The 21259-nt window shown below is 38.3% G+C and overlaps 1 protein-coding gene across 1 annotated transcript in view; it reads right to left on the bottom strand.

The window, feature by feature from the left end:
• Positions 1 to 482: 482 nt before the first annotated feature.
• scaf6 (SR-related CTD associated factor 6) overlaps positions 483 to 21259 on the bottom strand; it is a gene marked incomplete in the record, with an annotated part of 331549 nt that continues 310772 nt past the window's right edge. The window contains 1 exon segment of the mRNA XM_070084306.1: positions 483 to 1422. Coding sequence (XP_069940407.1) covers positions 1146 to 1422 — 277 coding nt within the window.

Genomic DNA, 21259 nt, shown 5'->3' with positions numbered 1-21259 from the left:
TTTTTTTATGTGGTGCACACTGACCACACAGACCCATTCTCTCACATGTGGGCCTACCAGCTTTCTCCCACTTGATTTGAAGCCGCTAGAATTATTGAGTATATATACGTCAGAAACATTGGCTCGTAAGACGTATTTATACGTCGAAAACAGTCAAAGGGTTAACACACTGGCTATCTCCCACAGAGGCAGGGTGACCCGAAAAAGAAGAAACGCTTTCACCATCTTGCCAGAGGCATGCTGACAATATATTCAGATATCCCTCCAGACTGCAAATATCACTACCCCTCCTTCGTATGTAATACTATTTTAGTTGGCTTGAGTAATATTACTTAGCTTATCATTTGCATTATTGGTAATAACATTTTAATATTATTCATAAATATCATTCTTACTCTATATTTGTTGTATGGTAAATAATGAAAAAAAAAAATGGTAGTATACAACATGAACTTAAGGTTGTTTAATAAAGAGAACAAAAGTTTAATTAAGTGCTTTATTATCAGGTAACAGAGCAGTACTGAAATTAGTGTTTACCAACTGAATTATGTATTCACAAATATGAAGAAAGACTGCATTAATTACAACCAGTAATTCATTAATACAATAGCAGATTATACTCACAAAGATGAGTTGCTTCTATTTTCATGCAAAATATGCAAATAAAAATTTGTGCCCATGCTTATTTCTAGCAAGCATTGCATGCACTTGAATGGCAAAATAAATAACATGAACTAGTTTGTCTGACTGGTTTTAATAATACTCTAGTGCTGCTGTACAGAATATCTCAGTACAACATATTTGAATAAGAAAACAAGTTGTATGACAACTAAATAACAGCAATGTTTCAAACACAGCTGGTTTACTTTATAAATTATAGTGGTTTTTCATGTTCTTAAAATTTTCTCAACTAATATAAAAGCAGTCAGCTATAACAATATTTGAACATTGTTAAAATCATCCTGATGATCTTACAGTTAAGCTGAAACCTTACTTTTATCTTAGGAATCCACAAAACTAATACTGTACTAGTGTACAACAATATTTGAGAAGAATAAATTCAAGATTATGAAAATCCAATTATTTTCTCAACTATAATGTATTTTCTGCTCTTACACAATATTAATCACCCATTAAAAATATTTTTAAAACTTTTCTTCTGCTCTTGCTTTCATTCGATTGATAAATGCTTGACCTTTATTTTTTCGGAAAGCCTCGTATGGATCTGTCTGAGCACTTGGTACTCCCAGGCCTCGGAATCTTTCTTGTGGTGTATCTCGGACATCTGCAGCTGCAACTGGGTCACTGATCCCTTGTTCCTTAACTCCTAGACCTGAGCCTCCCCATCCCATCTTTCTCAGCATCTGATGACCCTTATTGCTTTCATCCAATCGCTGCTCCAACTTAGGAAAAGCACCTCCCCTGTGAAAAGAAACAAAAACTTACAGAAACAGTCTTCGCATATTAATTTTTTCAACTCAAACAGCCTTCTCCCTCCTAGGCATGGTGATCCCAAAGAAGAAAACATATTCAAAATCATTTATTCAATCATCGCATTTCCAGTAATGTATCGACATTACAATTGGATTATTCTGACTGCAACTTCTCCATGTAATGAAAAAGGACACAAAATGCCAGGAGCAAGAAGCTAATAACCCTTATTGTATTCAATTACTAAAAAAGTAAAAAAAGAAAATTTTGAAACATATTCATGTGTTTACATAGTCCATTTTTCTGTCTCATGAACATGCAAGATTTCAGGTAAGTCTTGCTACTTCTACTTACACTTAGGTCACACTACATGTACATGTACAAGCATATATATACACACCCCTCTGGGTTTTCTGCTATTTTCTCTCTAGTTCTTGTTCTTGTTTATTTCCTCTTATCTCCATGGGGAAGTGAACCAGAGTTCTTCCTCCGTGAGCCATGCGTGTCATAGGAGGCAACTAGAATGCCGGGAGCAAGAGGCTAGTAACTCCTTCTCCTGTATATATTAATAAATGTAAAAGGAGAAACTTTCGCTTTTCCTTTTGGGCCACCACGCCTCAGTGGGATATGGCCAGGTGTTGAAAGAAAGAATAATAATAATAATTTTCCATGGGAAAGTGGAGCAGAATTCTTCCTCCATAAGCCATGTATGTTGTAAGAGATGACTAAAATGCCAGGAGCAAGGGGCGAGTAACCCCTTCTCCTCTATATACAGTAGGGCCCCACTTATACGGCAGGTTAGGTTCCAGGCTACCGCCATAAAGCAGAAATCGCCGTAAAGTGGAACATCCTTTTTTTCCACTTATAAATGCATACAAATACCAGATAACAAGTTTACACTAACATATATTAAGTAGCAATAGAAGTAGGCATCAAGAAACTATAAAAAAGTAAAATACACACAGTGCACTCATTATTTATCTTAAAATATTTATAGTCTTAATCTGGGGTGAGACAAGTAGTATTTATTGTAAGAAATCAAGTGTGGTATGTATGGTAGTCAGCCAGGCTACCAAACCAGGCCACCCCACCTACACATAATATTCTATTACATTTAAGCATCCCAGAGCGATAAAATGCATATACAGTTTACTCATTACTTACCTTAAATCATTTGTATTCTTAATCTAGGGTGAGATGAGTAGTATTTATTGTAAGAAATCAAGTGCAGTATGTATGGTAGCCAGCCAGACCACCCCACCCACACATACTATTCTATGATATTTATGCATCCCAGAGCGATAAAATGCATATACAGCTCACTCATTATTTACCTTAAAATATTTCTAGTCTTAATGTAGGGTCAGAGGTGAGTAAACAAGATAAAATGAATAAATGAGAGAGAGAGAGAGAGAGAATGAGTACATGAGAGAGGACAGGTGCAGAGTTATGTAAACAAACCAGGCAAAAGTAAGTTTTGTAAACAAAGTGTACATGTCTGGTTTGTGTACAAGTTACATTAGGTACAAGTTGTCTCTACATTGATATGGTAGAATAAATAAAGAAGAACACTCTCATTCTCATGTAACACCATTTTTAGAAGAAATGACGCTCTGAGTGAAGGCAATGGAAATAAGTCACTCTGTCTGACTTTTTTGGGTTATCCTAGGTTCTCTACACATATGCTGTTATGTATGATAATCTATGTAACTGTATTTGTGTATACCTGAATAAACTTACATACAAAAGGAATAATTTTCTACAGTTACCCCCAGTAACACATTTTCTCTGATGTTGGACTAGAGAAAATGTTATTCTTGCCATCACTCGTAAAAGTCTGGCTCCCACATTTCATATTTACGTTTATCATCTTTTTATGTTATGTATCGTGTTTATTATATCATGGATGGATTAATGAAAATGTGTATATTAACGTAATATATGACATTTAATGAGACTCGGTGATTATTAGTATTATTATTAGTATTTCTAAAATGGCGTCATTTGTGCAAGTCGTCTGGCTACCACATCTCATATTTATGTTTATTTATTCTACTGTGGGGTGTATTTATCATCTTTATATGTTATGCATCGTGTTTATTATACAATTTTGAAAAAATATCATAGATGGATTAATGAAAATATGTATATTAACGTAATATACGACATTTAATGAGACTCGATGATTATTATTATCATTACTAATATGATGTCTCGAGTCATAAGACACTCTTATTGATTTTAATGTGTACCTGCATGCACAGTATGTAAGTTTATTTAGGTACAGGTATACATAAGTATAATTATCAGAGTATATATAAAATATCCTAGGTAGTAGGTTGGTAAACAGCAACCGCCCAGGGAGGTACTACCGTCCTGCCAAGTGAGTGTACAACGAAAACTTGTAATTGTTTTACATGATGGTAGGATTGCTGATGTCTTTTGTCTGTCTCATAAACATGCAAGATTTCAGGTACGTCTTGCTACTTCTACTTGCACTTAGGTCACACTACACATACATGTACAAGCATATATATACACACCCCTCTGGGTATTCTTCTATTTTCTTTCTAGTTCTTGTTCTTGTTTATTTCCTCTTATCTCCATGGGAAAGTGGAACAGAATTCTTCCTCCGTAAGCCATGCGTGTTGTAAGAGGCGACTAAAATGCCGGGAGCAAGGGGCTAGTAACCCCTTCTCCCGTATAAATTACAGTGGTCCCTCGCTTTTCGTAGTTCTCGGCAATCGTAAATTTTGCCAATCATAGGGGTATTTTCGTATAAACATGGACTCGCTTTTCATAGGTTGACTCGCGAATAGTGGTTTGTCCAGGACGCGTACGCACGGTGTGAGCCGGGGTGGCCTCCCTACCCAGCCAGTCTGGCATTGTTTACCAGTGAGTGAAGGTCCCCTCAAGTGCTCCTACAATATATTTCATAATATTCCACTCATTTTAGTGCTTGCAATTACTAAATAAGCTACCATGGCTCCAAAGAAAGCTCCTAGTGCCAAGCCTATGGTAAAGAAGGTGAGAAATATGTACAATGACAAAGTCTTGGGCCATTTTAGGGAAGTGTTAAAGAGATGCCAGAAACAGAGCTCTCTCCACAGTTACTTTGCGAGACAGGACTAGAGTGACTCTCAAGGTGGTCCTAGTGGCATTAAGAAACAGAGAAGAGAAGCAACCCCTGAGAAGCAATTGATACCTGAGGTGTTGCTGGAAGGGGATTCCCCTTCCAAACTGTAAACAATCCAATCTCTCTCCTCCTCCAGTCTCCCATACACTAAGAAGAATCTTCAATAAAGGTAAGTGTTATGCTGTTAATGTTTCATTCATCATTTCCCATTGTATTGTTTACGTACTATATGTATATTTCATATAAAAAAATTTTTTTGTTTTAATACTTCTGGGTGTCAGGAACGGATTAATTTTTTTTTTTTTTTTCAACAAGTTGGAAAATTGATTCGCAAATCGTAAATTTCGTTTATAGTAACGGCTCCAGGAATGGATTAATTACGAAAAACGAGGGACCACTGTACTAAATTTAAAAGAGAAACTTTCGTTTTTCTTTTTGGGCCACCCTGCCTTGGTGGGATACGGCCGCTGTGTTGAAAGAAAGAAAGATATAAAATATGAAATAACTTTTAAGAACACTTGATATTTTGGAGTTTCCAGACATAATGGAGAGACTTAGTGCTTACGGACTTCACAAAGAATGTAAACAAACAGGGTGGGGCGCGGTGACCATATTAGAAAGTCTGGTGGGGGGAGCCATATAGAGAGTTTTGGTCATAATTTGAAATGACCGTATTAGCGGAACGCCGTAAAGCGGGGCCCTACTGTATTACTAAATGTAAAAGGAGAAACTTTTGTTTTTCCTTTTGAGCCACCCTGCCTTTGTGGGATACAACCAATGTGTTGAAAGACTGAATGAATAATAATAATAATATGCAATAATAATAATAATCACTCTGAGATGCATTAAATGTCATATATTATGTTAATATAGACATTTTCATTAATCCATCTGATATTTTTTTATACTCATAAAATAAACATGCTACATAACATAAACATGATAAATACACCCCACAGTAGAATAAATTAATATAAATATGAGAAGTTTTTCTATTCATCTTGCTGGAGTGTTGGAAAGAATAATGTCTTCTCTAGTTCAACACCAAAGAAAATGTGTACACTACAGTATTACTGAGGGTAACTACAGAAAATTATTCCTTTCGTATTCCTTCACCCAGAACGTCATTCCTTTGAAAAATGGTGTTACATGAGAATGGGAGTGTTGCTCTTTACTTATTCTACAGTACCAACATGGAGACAACTTATACACAATGTAAGGTGTTTATATTATAAATAATTTTTCTCTCTCCCCTAGTATATCTTCTTTTATTGTGACTACTTTTACACAGTTAAGACACTTACCCATTTTTAACTTTTAAATATAAATAATTATCACAATGGTCCCAACAGAAATAGGTCACTCTTTCTGACTTTTTATTGGTTATCCTAGGTAATTTACACATATGCTGCTATGTATGATAATCTATGTAACTGTATTTATGTGTACCTGTATCTGAATGAAAACTTACTCACAAAAATGGAAATGAACATGTATGAACCATAACCAGTTGCGTTCATCTGCTTCTTTACATACTCCATGTCTTTGACCTCTCTCATTTACTCATTTCCTCTTTTTCTTCTCAGCACTGTCCTTTACACTTACTTTCACAGGACCCATGGTTAGAAAAGAGAAATTTGGCCAAATGACTGTAAAAAATGTAAGCAAAGCATGAGAGAAATGCTCCCACAGCGAGGTAAACAGTGCACTGAGTTGGGAGTGTTCTGAAGCTCTATTATTATTATAATTATTACAATTATAATAATAATAATGGGTGAGTTTCAGTGGAGTGGAATAAATGGGATTATGTCAGGGGTTTCAAATAGAGTTAGAGCTAAAGAAGGAGTATAGCAATAATGTTGAAGGATAAGATATGGCAGGAAAAGAGGGACTATAAATGTATTAATTTAAGGATTATGTGGAGTAAAATAAAGGCTGGATGTGAGAAGTGGGTTATAGTAAATGTATATGCACCTGGGGAAGAGAGAAGTATAGAGGAGAGAGAGAGATTTTGGGAAATGTTGAGTGAATGCGTGGGAGTTTTGAACCAAGTGTGAGAGTACTTGTGGTTGGGGATTTTAATGCTAAAGTGGGTAAAAATGTTGTGGAGGGAGTAGTAGGTAAATTTGAGGTGCCAGGGGCAAATGAAAATCGGGAGCCTTTAATTGAGCTATGTGTAAAAAGAGGTTTGCTAATAAGTAATACATATTTTATGAAAAAGAGGATAAATAAATATACAAGGTATGATATAGCATGTAGTTGCAGCTACAATTAGAGCAAGAGGTAGATGGAATAAGAGGAAAATGGCAACAACAAGTAAGAGGGAGGTGAAAGTGTATAAACTAAGGAAGTTCGGGTGAAATATAAGCAACTATTGGCAGAAAGGTGGGGTGGTGCAAGTATAAGTAGTGGGGGGTTGAAGAGGGTTGGAATAGTTTTAAAAATGCAGTATTAGAATGTGGGGCATTAGTTTGTGGTTATAGGACAGTGGGTGCAGGAGGAAAGAGGAGTGATTGGTGGAATGAAGTAAAGGGTGTGATAAAAGAGAAAAAGGTAGCTTATGAGAGGGTTTTATAAAGCAGAAGTATTATAAGAAGAGTAGAGTATATGGAGAGTAAAAGAAAGGTAAAGAGAGTGGTGAGAGAGTGCAAAAGGAGAATGGATGATATAGTGGGAGAGGCACTGTCAAGAAATTTTAATGAAAATAAGAAAAAATTTTGGAGTTAAACAAGTTAAGAAAGCCTAGGGAACGAATGGATTTGTCAGTTAAAAACAGAGTAAGGGAGTTAGTAGATGGGGAGATGGAGGTATTGGATAGATGGTGAGAATATTTTGAGGAACTTTTAAAAGTTGACGAAGAAAGGGAGGCAGTAATTTCATGCACTGGCCAGGGAGGTATACCATCTTTCAGGAGTGAAGAAGAGCAGGATGTGAGTGTGGGGGAGGTGTGTGAGGCATTACGTAGAATGATAGGGGGTAAAGCAGCTGGAACTGATGGGATCATGACAGAAATGTTAAAAGCAGGGGTGTACACAGTGTTGGAGTGGTTGGAATTTTTGTTTAATAAATGTATGAAAGAGGGGAAGGTACCTAGGGATTGGCGGAGAGCGTGTATAGTCCCTTTATATAAAGGGAAGGGGGACGAGAGATTGTAAAAATTATAGAGGAATAAGTTTACTGAGTATACCAGGAAAAGTGTATGGTAGGGTTATTATTGAAAGAATTACAGGTAAGACAATGTAACATTGTGGATGAGCAAGGAGGTTTTAGAGTGGGTAGGGGATGTGTAGATCAAGTGTTTACATTGAAGCATATATGTGAACAGTATTTAGATAAATGTAGGGAAGTTTTTATTGCATTTATGGATTTAGAAAAGGCATATGATAGAGTGGATAGGAGAGCAATGTGGCAGATGTTGCAAGTATATGGAATAGGTGGTAAGTTACTAAATGCTGTAAAGAGTATTTAAGAGGATAGTGAGGCTCAGGTTAGGGTGTGTAGAAGAAAGGGAAACTAATTCCCAGTAAAAGTAGATCTTAGACAGGGATGTGTAATGTCACCATGGTTATTTAATATATTTATAGATGGGGTTGTAAAAGAAGTAAATGCTAGGAGTGTTCGGGAGAGGGGTGGAATTAAATTATGGGGAATTAAATACAAAATGGGAAGTGACACAGTTACTTTTTGCTGATGATACTGTGCTTATGGGAGATTCTAAAGAAAAACTGCAAAGGTTAGTGGACGAATTTGGGAGTGTGTGTAAAGGTAGAAAGTTGAAAGTGAACATAGAAAAGAGTAAGGTGATGAGGGTATAAAATGATTTAGATAAAGAAAAATTGAATATCAAATTGGGGAGGAGTATGGAAGAAGTGAATGTTTTCAGATATTTGGGAGTTGACGTGTCAGCGGAAGGATTTATGAAGGACGAGGTTAATCATAGAATTGATGAAGGAAAAAAGGTGAGTGGTGCATTGAGGTATATGTGGAGGCAAAAAATGTTATCTATGGAGGCAAAGAAGGGAATGTATGAAAGTATAATAGTACCGACACTCTTATATGGGTGTGAAGCTTGGGTTGTAAATGCTGCAGTGAGGACGTGGTTGGAGAGAGTGGAGATGTCCTGTCTAAGGGCAATGTGTGGTGAAAATATTATGCAGAAAATTCGGAGTGTGGAAATTAGGTGTGGAGTTAATAAAAGTATTAGTCAGAGGGCTGAAGAGGGTTTGTTGAAGTGGTTTGGTCATTCAGAGAGAATGGATCAAAGTAGAATGACATGGAGAACGTATAAATCTGGAGGGAAAGGAAGGCAGGGTAGGGGTCATTCTCGAAAAGGTTGAAGGGAGGGGATAAAGGTGGTGTTGTGGGCGAGGGGTTTGGACTTCCAGCAAGCATGCATGAGCGTGTTAGATAGGAGTGAATGGAGACGAATGGTATTTGGGATCTGACAAGCTGTTGGAGTGTGAGCAGGGTAATATTTAGTGAAGGGATTCAGGGAAACCGGTTATTTTATATAACCGGACTTGAGTCCTGGAAATGGAAAGTACAATGTCTGCACTCTAAAGGAGGGGTTTGGGATATTGGCAGTTTGGAGGGATATATTGTGCATTTTTATACGTATATAGAGTAGGACCCCGCTTCACGCCGTTTCGCCTTACGGCGTTCCGCTAATATGGCGACGTCAAATTATGACCAAAATTTGTTATATGGCAAGTGGTCTTTCAAATACGGCGCACCCCACCCAGTTTGTTTACATTCTCCGTGACCACACCTATTATGTCAGGAAACTTTCCAAAATTTCAATTGTTTTAAACTTACTGCGTATTTTATATGTACTCTGATAATTACAGTATACTTATGTGTACCTGTACCTAAATATACTTACACACTGTGCTGGTGTGCAGGTACACATTAAAATCGCTAATTCTCTCTATTCATGATGCCAATACTACGTAATAATAATCACTCTTGGGCACACTAAATGTCTTATTTTACATTAATATAGGCATTTTTATTAATCCATCTATGATATATAAAACCTGTTACATAGCGTATAAACATGATACATACACTCACAGAATAAAAATTGACCTAAATATGAGATTTGTTTACAAAGCGGCTGTGCAGTTAGTGTCGGAAGAATTACGTTTTCTCTAGTCAAACTGGGGGATAACTGTAGAAAAATATTCTTTTCATATGCCTTCACTCTATATACAGCAATTCACAACCATTGTGGGTTTAGTGCTTTTTATTGATAATAATAATAATAATAATAATAATAATATATATTTTTTTATTTTATTAACCCTTTGACTGTCGCGCCCGTATATATACGTTTACGAGGTACCGTGTTTGACGTATATATACTCATAAATTCTAGCGGCTTCAAATCAGGCAGGAGAAAGCTGGTAGGCCCACATGTGAGAGAATGCGTCTGTGTGGTCAGTGTGCACCATATAAAAAAAATCCTGGAGCACGCAGTGCATAATGAGAAAAAAAAACTCCGATGGTTTTTTTTAATTAAAATGCCGACTTTGTGGTCTATTTTCGTATAGTAATTGTGGTTGTATTCTCGTTTTCTTGGTCTCATTTGATAGAATGGAAACTATATTATAGAAATAGAGTTGATTTTGATTAATTTTACTATAAAAAGAACCTGGAAATGGAGCAAAAAGTACGGGAAATGTTTGATTTTTGCCGATGTTCAAAAGTAAACAAATGATGTCATTGTCCAATAAATGTCCAACTAGCCATTCTAATATGCAGTCACGAATGGGTTGATGTAATTTTTACAATTATTACAGTAGTCTGCATAACAGTAAATCTTCTATTTTTTGTTTGAATAAAATCTCAAAATAAAATGCAAGAGTAATATCAGAGGGGCCTGGAGACATGACTGATGAACAAAGAAAATGTTATTTTAGAGCCAGGAATGTCTGCATTGTTCATTCTGGTCCTTATTTTGAAATTGTCATGTTTTTTAGTTTTCATGAAATTGGCCAAATTGCTAATTTTTGACCATGTTATTGGGTAGTTGAAATCGGTAAATGGGCAGTTTCTTGTACTCAATCGATGGAAAAAATGGAGTTCTGAAGAACTAGCTATGAGCTTGGTTGACTGGAATAATGGAATTAGCCGAAAATAGGGCTCAAAGTGGGCGAAATCACCGATTTATAAATATCGCCGAGGTCGCTAACTTCGCGAGAGCGTAATTCCGTCAGTTTTCCATTAAATTTCGTTTTTTTGGTGTCTTTACAATCGGGAAAAGATTCTCTATCATTTCATAAATTTTTTTTTTTTTTTTTTTTTTTGAAATTTTGCGACACTAGGAGACACCTCAGGATTAGGGGTTGCGACAGTCAAAGGGTTAACACGCTGGCCAATTCCCACCAAGGCGGGGTGGCCCGAAAAAAAAAACTTTCACCATCATTCACTCCATCACTGTCTTGCCAGAAGGGTGCTTTACACTACAGTTTTTAAACTGCAACATTAACACCCCTCCTTCAGAGTGCAGGCACTGTACTTCCCATCTCCAGGACTCAAGTCCGGCCTGCCGGTTTCCCTGAATTCCTTCATAAATGTTACTTTGCTCACACTCCAACAGCACGGCAAATATTAAAAACCATTTGTCTCCATTCACTCCTATCAAACACGCTCACGCATGCCCGCTGGAAGTCCAAGCCCCTCGCACACAAAACCTCCTTTACCCCCTCCCTCCAAACTTTCCTAGGCCGACCCCTACCCCGCCTTCCTTCCACTACAGACTGATACACTCTTGAAGTCATTCTGTTTCGCTCCATTCTCTCTACATGTCCGATCCACCTCAACAACCCTTCCTCAGCCCTCTGGACAACAGTTTTGGCAATCCCGCACCTCCTCCTAACTTCCAGACTACGAATTCTCTGCATTATATTCACACCACACATTGCCCTCAGACATGACATCTCCACTGCCTCCAGCCTTCTCCTCGCTGCAACATTCATCACCCATGCTTCACATCCATATAAGAGCGCTGGTAAAACTATACTCTCATACATTCCCCTCTTTGCCTCCAAGGACAAAATTCTTTGGCTCCACAGACTCCTAAGTGCAACGCTCACCCTTTTCCCCTCATCAATTCTATGATTCACCTCATCTTTCATAGACCCATCCGCTGACACGTCCACTCCCAAATACAGTGGACCCCCGCATAACGATCACCTCCGAATGCGACCAATTATGTAAGTGTATTTATGTAAGTGCGTTTGTACGTGTATGTTTGGGGGTCTGAAATGGACTAATCTACTTCACAATATTCCTTATGGGAACAAATTCGGTCAGTATTGGCACCTGAACATACTTCTGAAGTGAAAAAATATCGTTAACCGGGGGTCCACTGTATATGAATACATTCACCTCTTCCATACTCTCTCCCTCCAATCTTTCATCACCTAATCTTTTTGTTATCCTCATTACCTTACTCTTTCCTGTGTTCACTTTTAATTTTCTTCTTTCACATACCCTACCAAATTCATCCACCAACCTCTGTAACTTCTCTTCAGAATCTCCCAAGAGCACAGTGTCATCAGCAATGAGCAACTGTGACAACTCCCACTTTATGTGTGATTCTTTATCTTTTAACTCCATGCCTCTTGCCAAGACCCTCGCATTTACTTCTCTTACAACCCCATCTATAAATATATTAAACAACCACGGTGACATCACACATCCTTGTCTAAGGCCTACTTTTACTGGGAAATAATCTCCCTCTTTCCTACATACTCTAACTTGAGCCTCACTATCCTCGTAAAAACTCACTGCTTTCAGTAACCTACCTCCTATACCATACACTTGCAACATCTGCCACATTGCCCCCCTATCCACCCTGTCATACGCCTTTTCTAAATCTATAAATGCCACAAAAACCTCTTTAGCCTTATCTAAATACTGTTCACTTATATGTTTCACTGTAAACACCTGGTCCACACACCCCCTACCTTTCCTAAACCCTCCTTGCTCATCTGCTATCCTATTCTCCATCTTACTCTTAATTCTTTCAATAATAACTCTTCCATACACTTTACCAGGTATACTCAACAGACTTTTTTTTTTTCAACAAGTCGGCCGTCTCCCACCGAGGCAGGGTGACCCAAAAAAGAAAATACTTTCATCATCATTCAACACTTTCACCACACTCACACATTATCACTGTTTTTGCAGAGGTGCTCAGAATACAACAGTTTAGAAGCATATACATATAAAGATACACAACATATCCCTCCAAACTGCCAATATCCCAAAACCCCTCTTTTAAAGTGCAAGCATTGTACTTCCCATTTCCAGGACTCAAGTCCGACTATATGAAAATAACCGGTTTCCCTGAATCCCTTCACTAAATATTACCCTGCTCACACTCCAACAGATCGTCAGGTCCCAAGCATCACTCGTCTCCATTCACTCCTATCTAACACGCTCATGCACGCTTGCTGGAAGTCCAAGCCCCTTGCCCACAAAACCTCCTTTACCCCCTCTTTCCAACCCTTTTGAGGACGACCCCTACCCCTCCTTCCTTTCCCTATAGATATATATGCTTTCCATGTCATTCTACTTTGATCCATTCTCTCTAAATGACCAAACCACCTCAACAACCCCTCTTCTGCCCTCTGATTAATGCTTTTATTAACTCCACACCTTCTCCTAATTTCCACACTCCGAAATTTCTACATAATATTTACACCACACATTGCCCTTAGACAAGACATCTCCACTGCCTCCAACCGTCTCCTCGCTGCTGCATTTACAACCCAAGCTTCACATCCATATAAGAGTGTTGGTACTACTATACTTTCATACATTCCCTTCTTTGCCTCCATAGATAACGTTTTTTGACTCCACACATACCTCAACGCACCACTCACCTTTTTTCCCTCATCAACTCTATGATTAACCTCATCCTTCATAAACCCATCCGCCGACACGTCAACTCCCAAGTATCTGAAAACATTCACTTCTTCCATACTCCTCCTCCCCAATTTGATATCCAATTTTTCTTTATCTAAATCATTTGATACCCTCATCACCTTACTCTTTTCTATGTTCACTTTCAACTTTCTACCTTTACACACATTCCCAAACTCATCCACTAACCTTTGCAATTTTTCTTTAGAATCTCCCATAAGCACAGTATCATCAGCAAAAAGTAACTGTGTCAGTTCCCATTTTGAATTTGATTCCCCATAATATAATCCCACCCCTCTCCCGAACACCCTAGCATTTACTTCTTTTACAACCCCATCTATAAATATATTAAACAACCATGGTGACATTACACATCCCTGTCTAAGACCTACTTTTACCGGGAAGTATTCTCCCTCTCTTCTACATACCCTAACCTGAGCCTCACTATCCTCATAAAAGCTCTTTACAGCATTTAGTAACTTACCACCTATTCCATATACTTGCAACATCTGCCACATTGCTCCTCTATCCACTCTATCATATGCCTTTTCTAAATCAATAAATGCAATAAAAACTTCCCTATCTTTATCTAAATACTGTTCACATATATGCTTCAATGTAAACACTTGATCTACACATCCCCTACCCACTCTGCTCATCCGCAATCCTACATTCTGCCTTACCTCTAATTCTTTCAATTATAACCCTACCGTATACTTTTCCTGGTATACTCAGTAAACTTATTCCTCTATAATTTTTACAATCTCTTTTGTCCCCTTTCCCTTTATATAACGGGACTATACATGCTCTCCGCCAATCCCTAGGTACCTTCCCCTCTTTCATACATTTATTAAACAAAAGTACCAACCACTCCAACACTATATCCCCCACTGCTTTTAACATTTCTGTCATGATCCCATCAGTTCCAGCTGCTTTACCCCCTTTCATTCTACGTAATGCCTCACGTACCTCCCCCACACTTACATTCTGTTCTTCTTCACTCCTAAAAGATGGTATACCTCCCTGGCCAGTGCATGAAATTACCGCCTCCCTTAATTTTTGCACTCTCTTTTGTCCCCTTTGCCTTTATACAAAGGAACTATGCATGCTCTCTGCCAATCCCTAGGTACCTTACCCTCTTCCATACATTTATTAAATAATAGTATCAACCACTCCAAAACTATATCCCCACCTGCTTTTAACATTTCTATCTTTATCCAATCAATCCCAGCTGTCTTAGCCCCTTTCATTTTACCAACTGCCTCACAAACTTCCCTCACACTCACAAATGACTCTTCCTCACTCCTACAAGATGTTATTCCTCCTTTCCCTATACATGAAATCACAGCTTCCCTATCTTCATCAACATTTAATAATTCATCAAAATATTCCCTCCCTCTTCCCAATACCTCTAACTCTCCATTTAATAACTCTCCTCTCCTATTTTTAACTGACAAATCCATTTGTTCTCTAGGCTTCCTCAACTTGTTAATCTCACTCCAAAACTTTTTCTTATTTTCAACAAAATTTGTTGATAACATCTCACCCACTTTCTCATTTGCTCTCTTTTTACACTGCTTCACCACTCTCTTAACCTCTCTCTTTTTCTCCATATACTCTTCCCTCCTTGCATCACTTCTACTTTGTACAAACTTCTCATATGCTAACTTTTTCTCCCTTACTACTCTCTTTACATCATCATTCCACCAATCGCTCCTCTTCCCTCCCGCACCCACTTTCCTGTAACCACAAACTTCTGTTGAACACTTTAACACTACATTTTTAAACCTGCCCCATACCTCTTCGACCCCATTGCCTATGCTCTCGTTAGCCCATCTATCCTCCAATAGTTGTTTATATCTTACCCTAACTGCCTCCTCTTTTAGTTTATAAACCTTCACCTCTCTCTTCCCTGATGTTTCTATTCTCCTTGTATCCCATCTACCTTTTACTCTCAGTGTAGCTGCAACTAAAAAGTGATCTAATATATCTGTGGCCCCTCTATAAACATGTACATCCTAAAGTCTACTCAACAGTCTTTTATCTACTAATACATAATCCAACAAACTACTGTCATTTTGCCCTACATCATATCTTGTATACTTATTTATCCTCTTTTTCTTAAAATATGTATTACCTATAACTAAACCCCTTTCTATACAAAGTTCAATCAAAGGGCTCCCATTATCATTTACACCTGGCACCCCAAACTTACCTACCACACCCTCTCTAAAAGTTTCTCCTACTTTAGCATTCAGGTCCCCTACCACAATTACTCTCTCACTTGGTTCAAAGGTTAATAAACATTCACTTAACATCTCCCAAAATCTCTCTCTCTCCTCTACATTCCTCTCTTCTCCAGGCGCATACACGCTTATTATGACCCACTTCTCGCATCCAACCTTTACTTTAATCCACATAATCCTTGAATTTGCACATTCATATTCTCTTTTCTCCTTCCATAACTGATCCTTCAACATTATTGCTACCCCTTCCTTAGCTCTAACTCTCTCAGATATAATGATAATAATATCTTCATTCACTCGAAAAATGGTGTGCTGCTGTTTGTTTATTCTGTACTAACTTGTACAACATGTACACAATGTAAGAGTATTTGTATTGTGAGGTAAATTATTATTATAATAAAAAAAATATTGAGGTAAATGTTTTACAAACTCTTACAAACGTACGTGAATGAACTAAAAGTAGACACACATTAATACGCATTTATTTCGCCTGACCAAGTGATCGCCCACTACTTGCTCAGTTTGTGTTCTTACATTGTGTGAACTCTGTATTTCGTTCTCTCTCTCGTTTACTCTTTCGTTAACTAGTTGGCTCTCATCGACGATGGCGTCTAAGCTTAGCTGTGATAAAAAGAGGAGTCATAAGCCTCTTGCTTTAACTGCCAAGTTAGAGGATGATGGTGTGTCATTCTGATTTTATTCAATAAACACCCTGCCACTCACCTCTCACACATTAATATTAATATTTTAAGGTAAGTAGTAAGTGTACTCTGTGTGTATCTTACCTTTTATTGTGTTTTTTAATGCCTATTTCTATTGCTAACTTAATACAGTGGACCCCCGCATACCATTGGCATCACATAACGTTAAATCCGCATACCGATACATTTTATCGCTAAGATTTTGCCTCGCATACCGCTAAAAAACCCGCTCAACGCTATTCGTCCGAGACGCGTCTAATGTGCAGCCTGAGCAAGCTTCACATGTTCCGCCGGTGGCATTGTTTACCAGCCAGCCTCCGCGGTAACATCCAAGCATACAATCGGAACATTTCGTATTATTACAGTGTTTTTGGTGATTTTATCTGCAAAATAAGTGACCCTGGGCCCCAAGAGAGCTTCTAGTGCCAACCCTACAGGAATAAGGGTGAGAATTACTATAGAGATGAAGAAAGAGATCATTGCTAAGTATGAAAGTGGAGTGCGTGTCTCCGAGCTGGCCAGGTTGTATAGTAAACCCCAATCAACCATCGCTACTATTGTGTCCAACAAAACGGCAATCAAGGAAGCTGTTCTTGCCAAAGGTTCAACTGTGTTTTCAAAACAGAGATCGCAAGTGATGGAAGATGTTGAGAGACTCTTATTGGTATGGATCAATGAAAAACAGATAGCAGGAGTTAGCATCTCTCAAGTGATCATAAGTGAAAAGGCTAGGAAGTTGCATGAGGATTTAATTAAAAAAAAATGCCTGCAACTAGTGATGATGTGAGTGAATTTAAGGCCAGCAAAGGTTGGTTTGAGAGATCTAAGAAGCGTAGTGGCATACATAGTGTGATAAGGCATGGTGAGGCTGCCAGTTCGGACCACAAAGCAGCTGAAAAATATGTGCAGGAATTCAAGGAGTACATAGACAGTGAAGGACTGAAACCTGAACAAGGGTTTAATTGTGATGAAACAGGCCTGTTCTGGAAGAAAATGCCAAGCAGGACCTACATTGCTCAGGAGGAAAAGGCACTCCCAGGACATAAGCCTATGAAAGACAGGCTTACTCTGTTGATGTGTTCCAATGCTAGTGGTGATTGCAAAGTGAAGCCTTTATTAGTGTATCACTCAGAAACTCCCAGAGCGTTCAGGCAAAAGAATATCCTCAAGGCTAATTTGTGTGTGCTGTGGAGGGCAAACAGTAAGGCATGGGTCACTAGGGACTTTTTCTATGACTGGTTACACCAAGCATTTGCCCCCAATGTGAAAGATTACCTAACTGAAAAGAAATTAGACCTTAAGTGCCTCCTGGTGTTAGACAATGCCCCTGGTCATCCTACAGACGTGGCAGAGCGACTTTATGGGGACATGAGCTTCATTAAGGTGAAGTTTTTGCCTCCTAATACCACTCCTCTCCTGCAGCCCATGGACCAGCAGGTTATTGCAAACTTAAAAAACTGTACACAAAAGCTCTATTTGAAAGGTGCTTTGTAGTGACTTCAGAAACTCAATTGACTCTAAGAGAGTTTTGGAGAGATCACTTTAATATCCTCAACTGTGTAAACCTTATAGGTAAGGCTTGGGAGGGAGTGACTAAGAGGACCTTGAACTCTGCTTGGAAGAAACTGTGGCCAGAATGTGTAGACAAAAGGGATTTTGAAGGGTTTGAGGCTAACCCTGGGAATCCTATGCCAGTTGAGGAATCCACTGTGGCATTGGTAAAGTCCTTGGGGGTTGGAGGTTAGTGGGGATGATGTGGAAGAGTTGGTGGAGGAGGACAATGAAAAACTAACCACTGATGAGCTGCTAGATCAACTTCAACAGCAAGAGGCCAGACCTGAGGAAACTGGTTCAGAGGGGAGAGAGAAAATGAAGAAGTTGCCTACTTCAAAGATTAAGGAAATGTGTGGAATGTGGCTTAAAGTGCAAACCTTTTTTGATGACAATCACCCTAACACAGCTATTGCAAGCTGTGCTGGTGACTATTACACTGACATTGTTGTGAAACACTTTAGGAAAGTCATAAAGGAACGAGAGGTACAGGCCACTATGGACAGATATGTTGTGCGACAGAAGTCCAGCGACTCTGAAGCTGGTCCTAGTGGCATTAAAAGAAGAAGGGAAGTAACCCCAGAAAAGGACTTGACACCTCAAGTCTTAATGGAAGGGGATTCCCCTTCTAAACACTAAGACTCTCTCCTCCTCCCATTCCATCAATCATCACCAGATCTTCAATAAAGGTAAGTGTCATGTAACTATGCATGCCTTTTTCAGTTTGTGTGTATTAAAATTAATATTTCATGTGATAATTTTTTTTTTTTTCATACTTTGGGGTGTCTTGCATGGATTAATTTTATTTCCATTATTTCTTATGGGGAAAATTCATTCGCCTAACGATAATTTCGCATAACAATGAGCTCTCAGGAACGGATTAATATCGTTATGCGGGGGTCCACTGTATAAGTTAGTGTAAACTTGTTGTCTGGCATTTATTGCATATTTTATATGTGCTCTGATAATAATACTTGTAGAGCTGTGTGGTAGCGGGCAGAGGGACAACATTACGTTTTCTCTGCTCAGCCATCAGAGAAAGCGTGTATGAATCTGCGTTTGGCCCAGTCACTCCCCCACTCTGCTTTTGTTTACAATTTTCGGCATGAATTTTTCATTACTTCTTCCTTCGTTTATGATGGCATCTAAAGGTAGTTGTCAGACATAATTAAATTCAGTGAACAAGGTATGTCGATGCTAATAGTATGGCTCTGGGCCACAGTGTAGGTAGCCTGTAGGTGTAGCCCAGGCGGGCTACATCTACAGGCTACCTACACTGAATTCCTACAAATAAATACTACTCACCTCTCTTCCTATATTAAGACTACATATATTTTAAGGTGGTGTTAATGTTGCAGTTTAAAAACTGTAGTGTAAACCACCCTTCTGGCAAGACAGTGATGGAGTGAATGATGGTGAAAGTTTTTCTTTTTCGGGCCAACCTGCCTTGGTGGGAATCGGCCAGTGTGATAATAAAAAAGAAAAATATTTTAAGGTAAATAATGAGTGTACTATATGTGCATTTTACCTCCCTGGGACGTTTTAAATATCATATATTAACTATGAGATGGGGAGCCAGGGCTACCTACACCTGACTTCCTACAACTAAGTACTACTCACCTCTCTCCCTACATTAAGATTATGAATATACTTTAAGATAAGTAATTAATGTATTTTACTTTGTGTGTTTTTAATGCCTAGTTCTATTTCTAACTTAATATAATTTAGTGTAAACTTGTTGTCTGGCATTTATATGCATTTATAAATGGAAAAAATAGCGTTCTGCCTTTCGGCAATGTCTGCTTTCTGGCGACAGCCTGGAACCTAACCCGCCGTATAAGTGGGGCCCTATTGTACTTCTAAACTGTTGTATTCTGGGCACCTCTGCAAAAACAGTGATTATGTGTGAGTGAGGTGAAACTGCTGAATGATGATGAAAGTATTTTCTTTTTGGGAATTTTCTTTCTTTTTGGGTCACCCTGCCTCGGTGGGAGACGGCCGACTTGTTGAAAAAAAATAATAATAATAATATAATACAAAATACGTAATAATTTTAGTGGGCCCTCCATTTTCATTAGGCTCTGTTTCTATGTTTTTCAGTTATCACCGACTTTTTTTCGTCAAAACAGTCTCTGTTTTTGTTAATTCCCTCAGGTTTCATCAGAAATTTTCGTTAGTTCTCTCGAGTTTCGCCAGAACTTTTCGTTAATTTCCTTGGGTTTCGTCAGAACTTTTCATTAATTCCCTCGGGTTTCGTTGGAATGGATTAATCAAGAAAGGCAAGGGTCCACTGTACAACAAATTGTATCAGTTAAGTTCAGCATTAAAGTGTAGCAAGTAAGTTAAGCGATTAAGCAATAGAAAAAGGACGAAACGAAACTAACTCCTCCAATGTTGTTGGAGGTTTATAGGGCCACTGACATCATATGCCACACTGCCTATCTCCCACCCTGAACCTCTACCACCATCTCTGCTCCCAGTGTGTAAGTATACAATTTATATAAACTGTTTATTTCTTTACATTCTCTATTATGTTTTTATAAAATATTTATTTATAAATATATTGTTTCAGTGTTTTCCTTAGGAAACTAGTGATCTAGTGCAGTTAGCCTCACACACAATCCATTTTCTCTTATAATAAGAGCATGGGAAGATACTACATTGAGAGTGGGAGAGGGAATGGCGGACACTGTCGCCGCCACCATTTCTCGCCATATTATGGCCTATTTTATTCATTCTAGAGTATAAATCATGTTTTTGTGTTAATTATATTGTTTATTAAATCATATTAGATGAATTATGATAGATAAATAAGCCATAGAGTTGATATTCAAGTATTTTGTCCTGCCTACAGAGAGCAGGAATTCCACTGGACTGGATTAATGGCATTTCAATTAATTTAAATGAGGAAAACTGATTTGATATGTGAGCAAACCGAGTTACAAGCTGGGTCACAGAACGGATTATACTCCTAAGTTGAGGTTCCACTGTACATTCTATCGCTCTATGGAGCTTTAAATGTATATTACGTGGGGGTGGGGAGGCCATACCTACCACAACTGACCTCTTACAATAAATACTACTTACCTCTCACCCTACATTAAGATTACAAATATTTTAAGGTAGGTAATGAGTGTACTGTATATGCATTTTATTGCTCTGGGGCACTTTAATTGTCATAGTATATTACGTGTAGGTGGGGTGGCCAGGTGGGCTACTATACCTGACCTCTTACAATAAATACTAACCTGTCACCCTAC

This window comes from Cherax quadricarinatus, chromosome 12 (assembly GCF_038502225.1).
Source record: "Cherax quadricarinatus isolate ZL_2023a chromosome 12, ASM3850222v1, whole genome shotgun sequence".
Taxonomy (NCBI): domain Eukaryota; kingdom Metazoa; phylum Arthropoda; class Malacostraca; order Decapoda; family Parastacidae; genus Cherax; species Cherax quadricarinatus.
The sequence above is the reverse complement of the archived record's forward strand: the minus strand, read 5'-3'. Positions and strand labels throughout refer to the sequence as shown.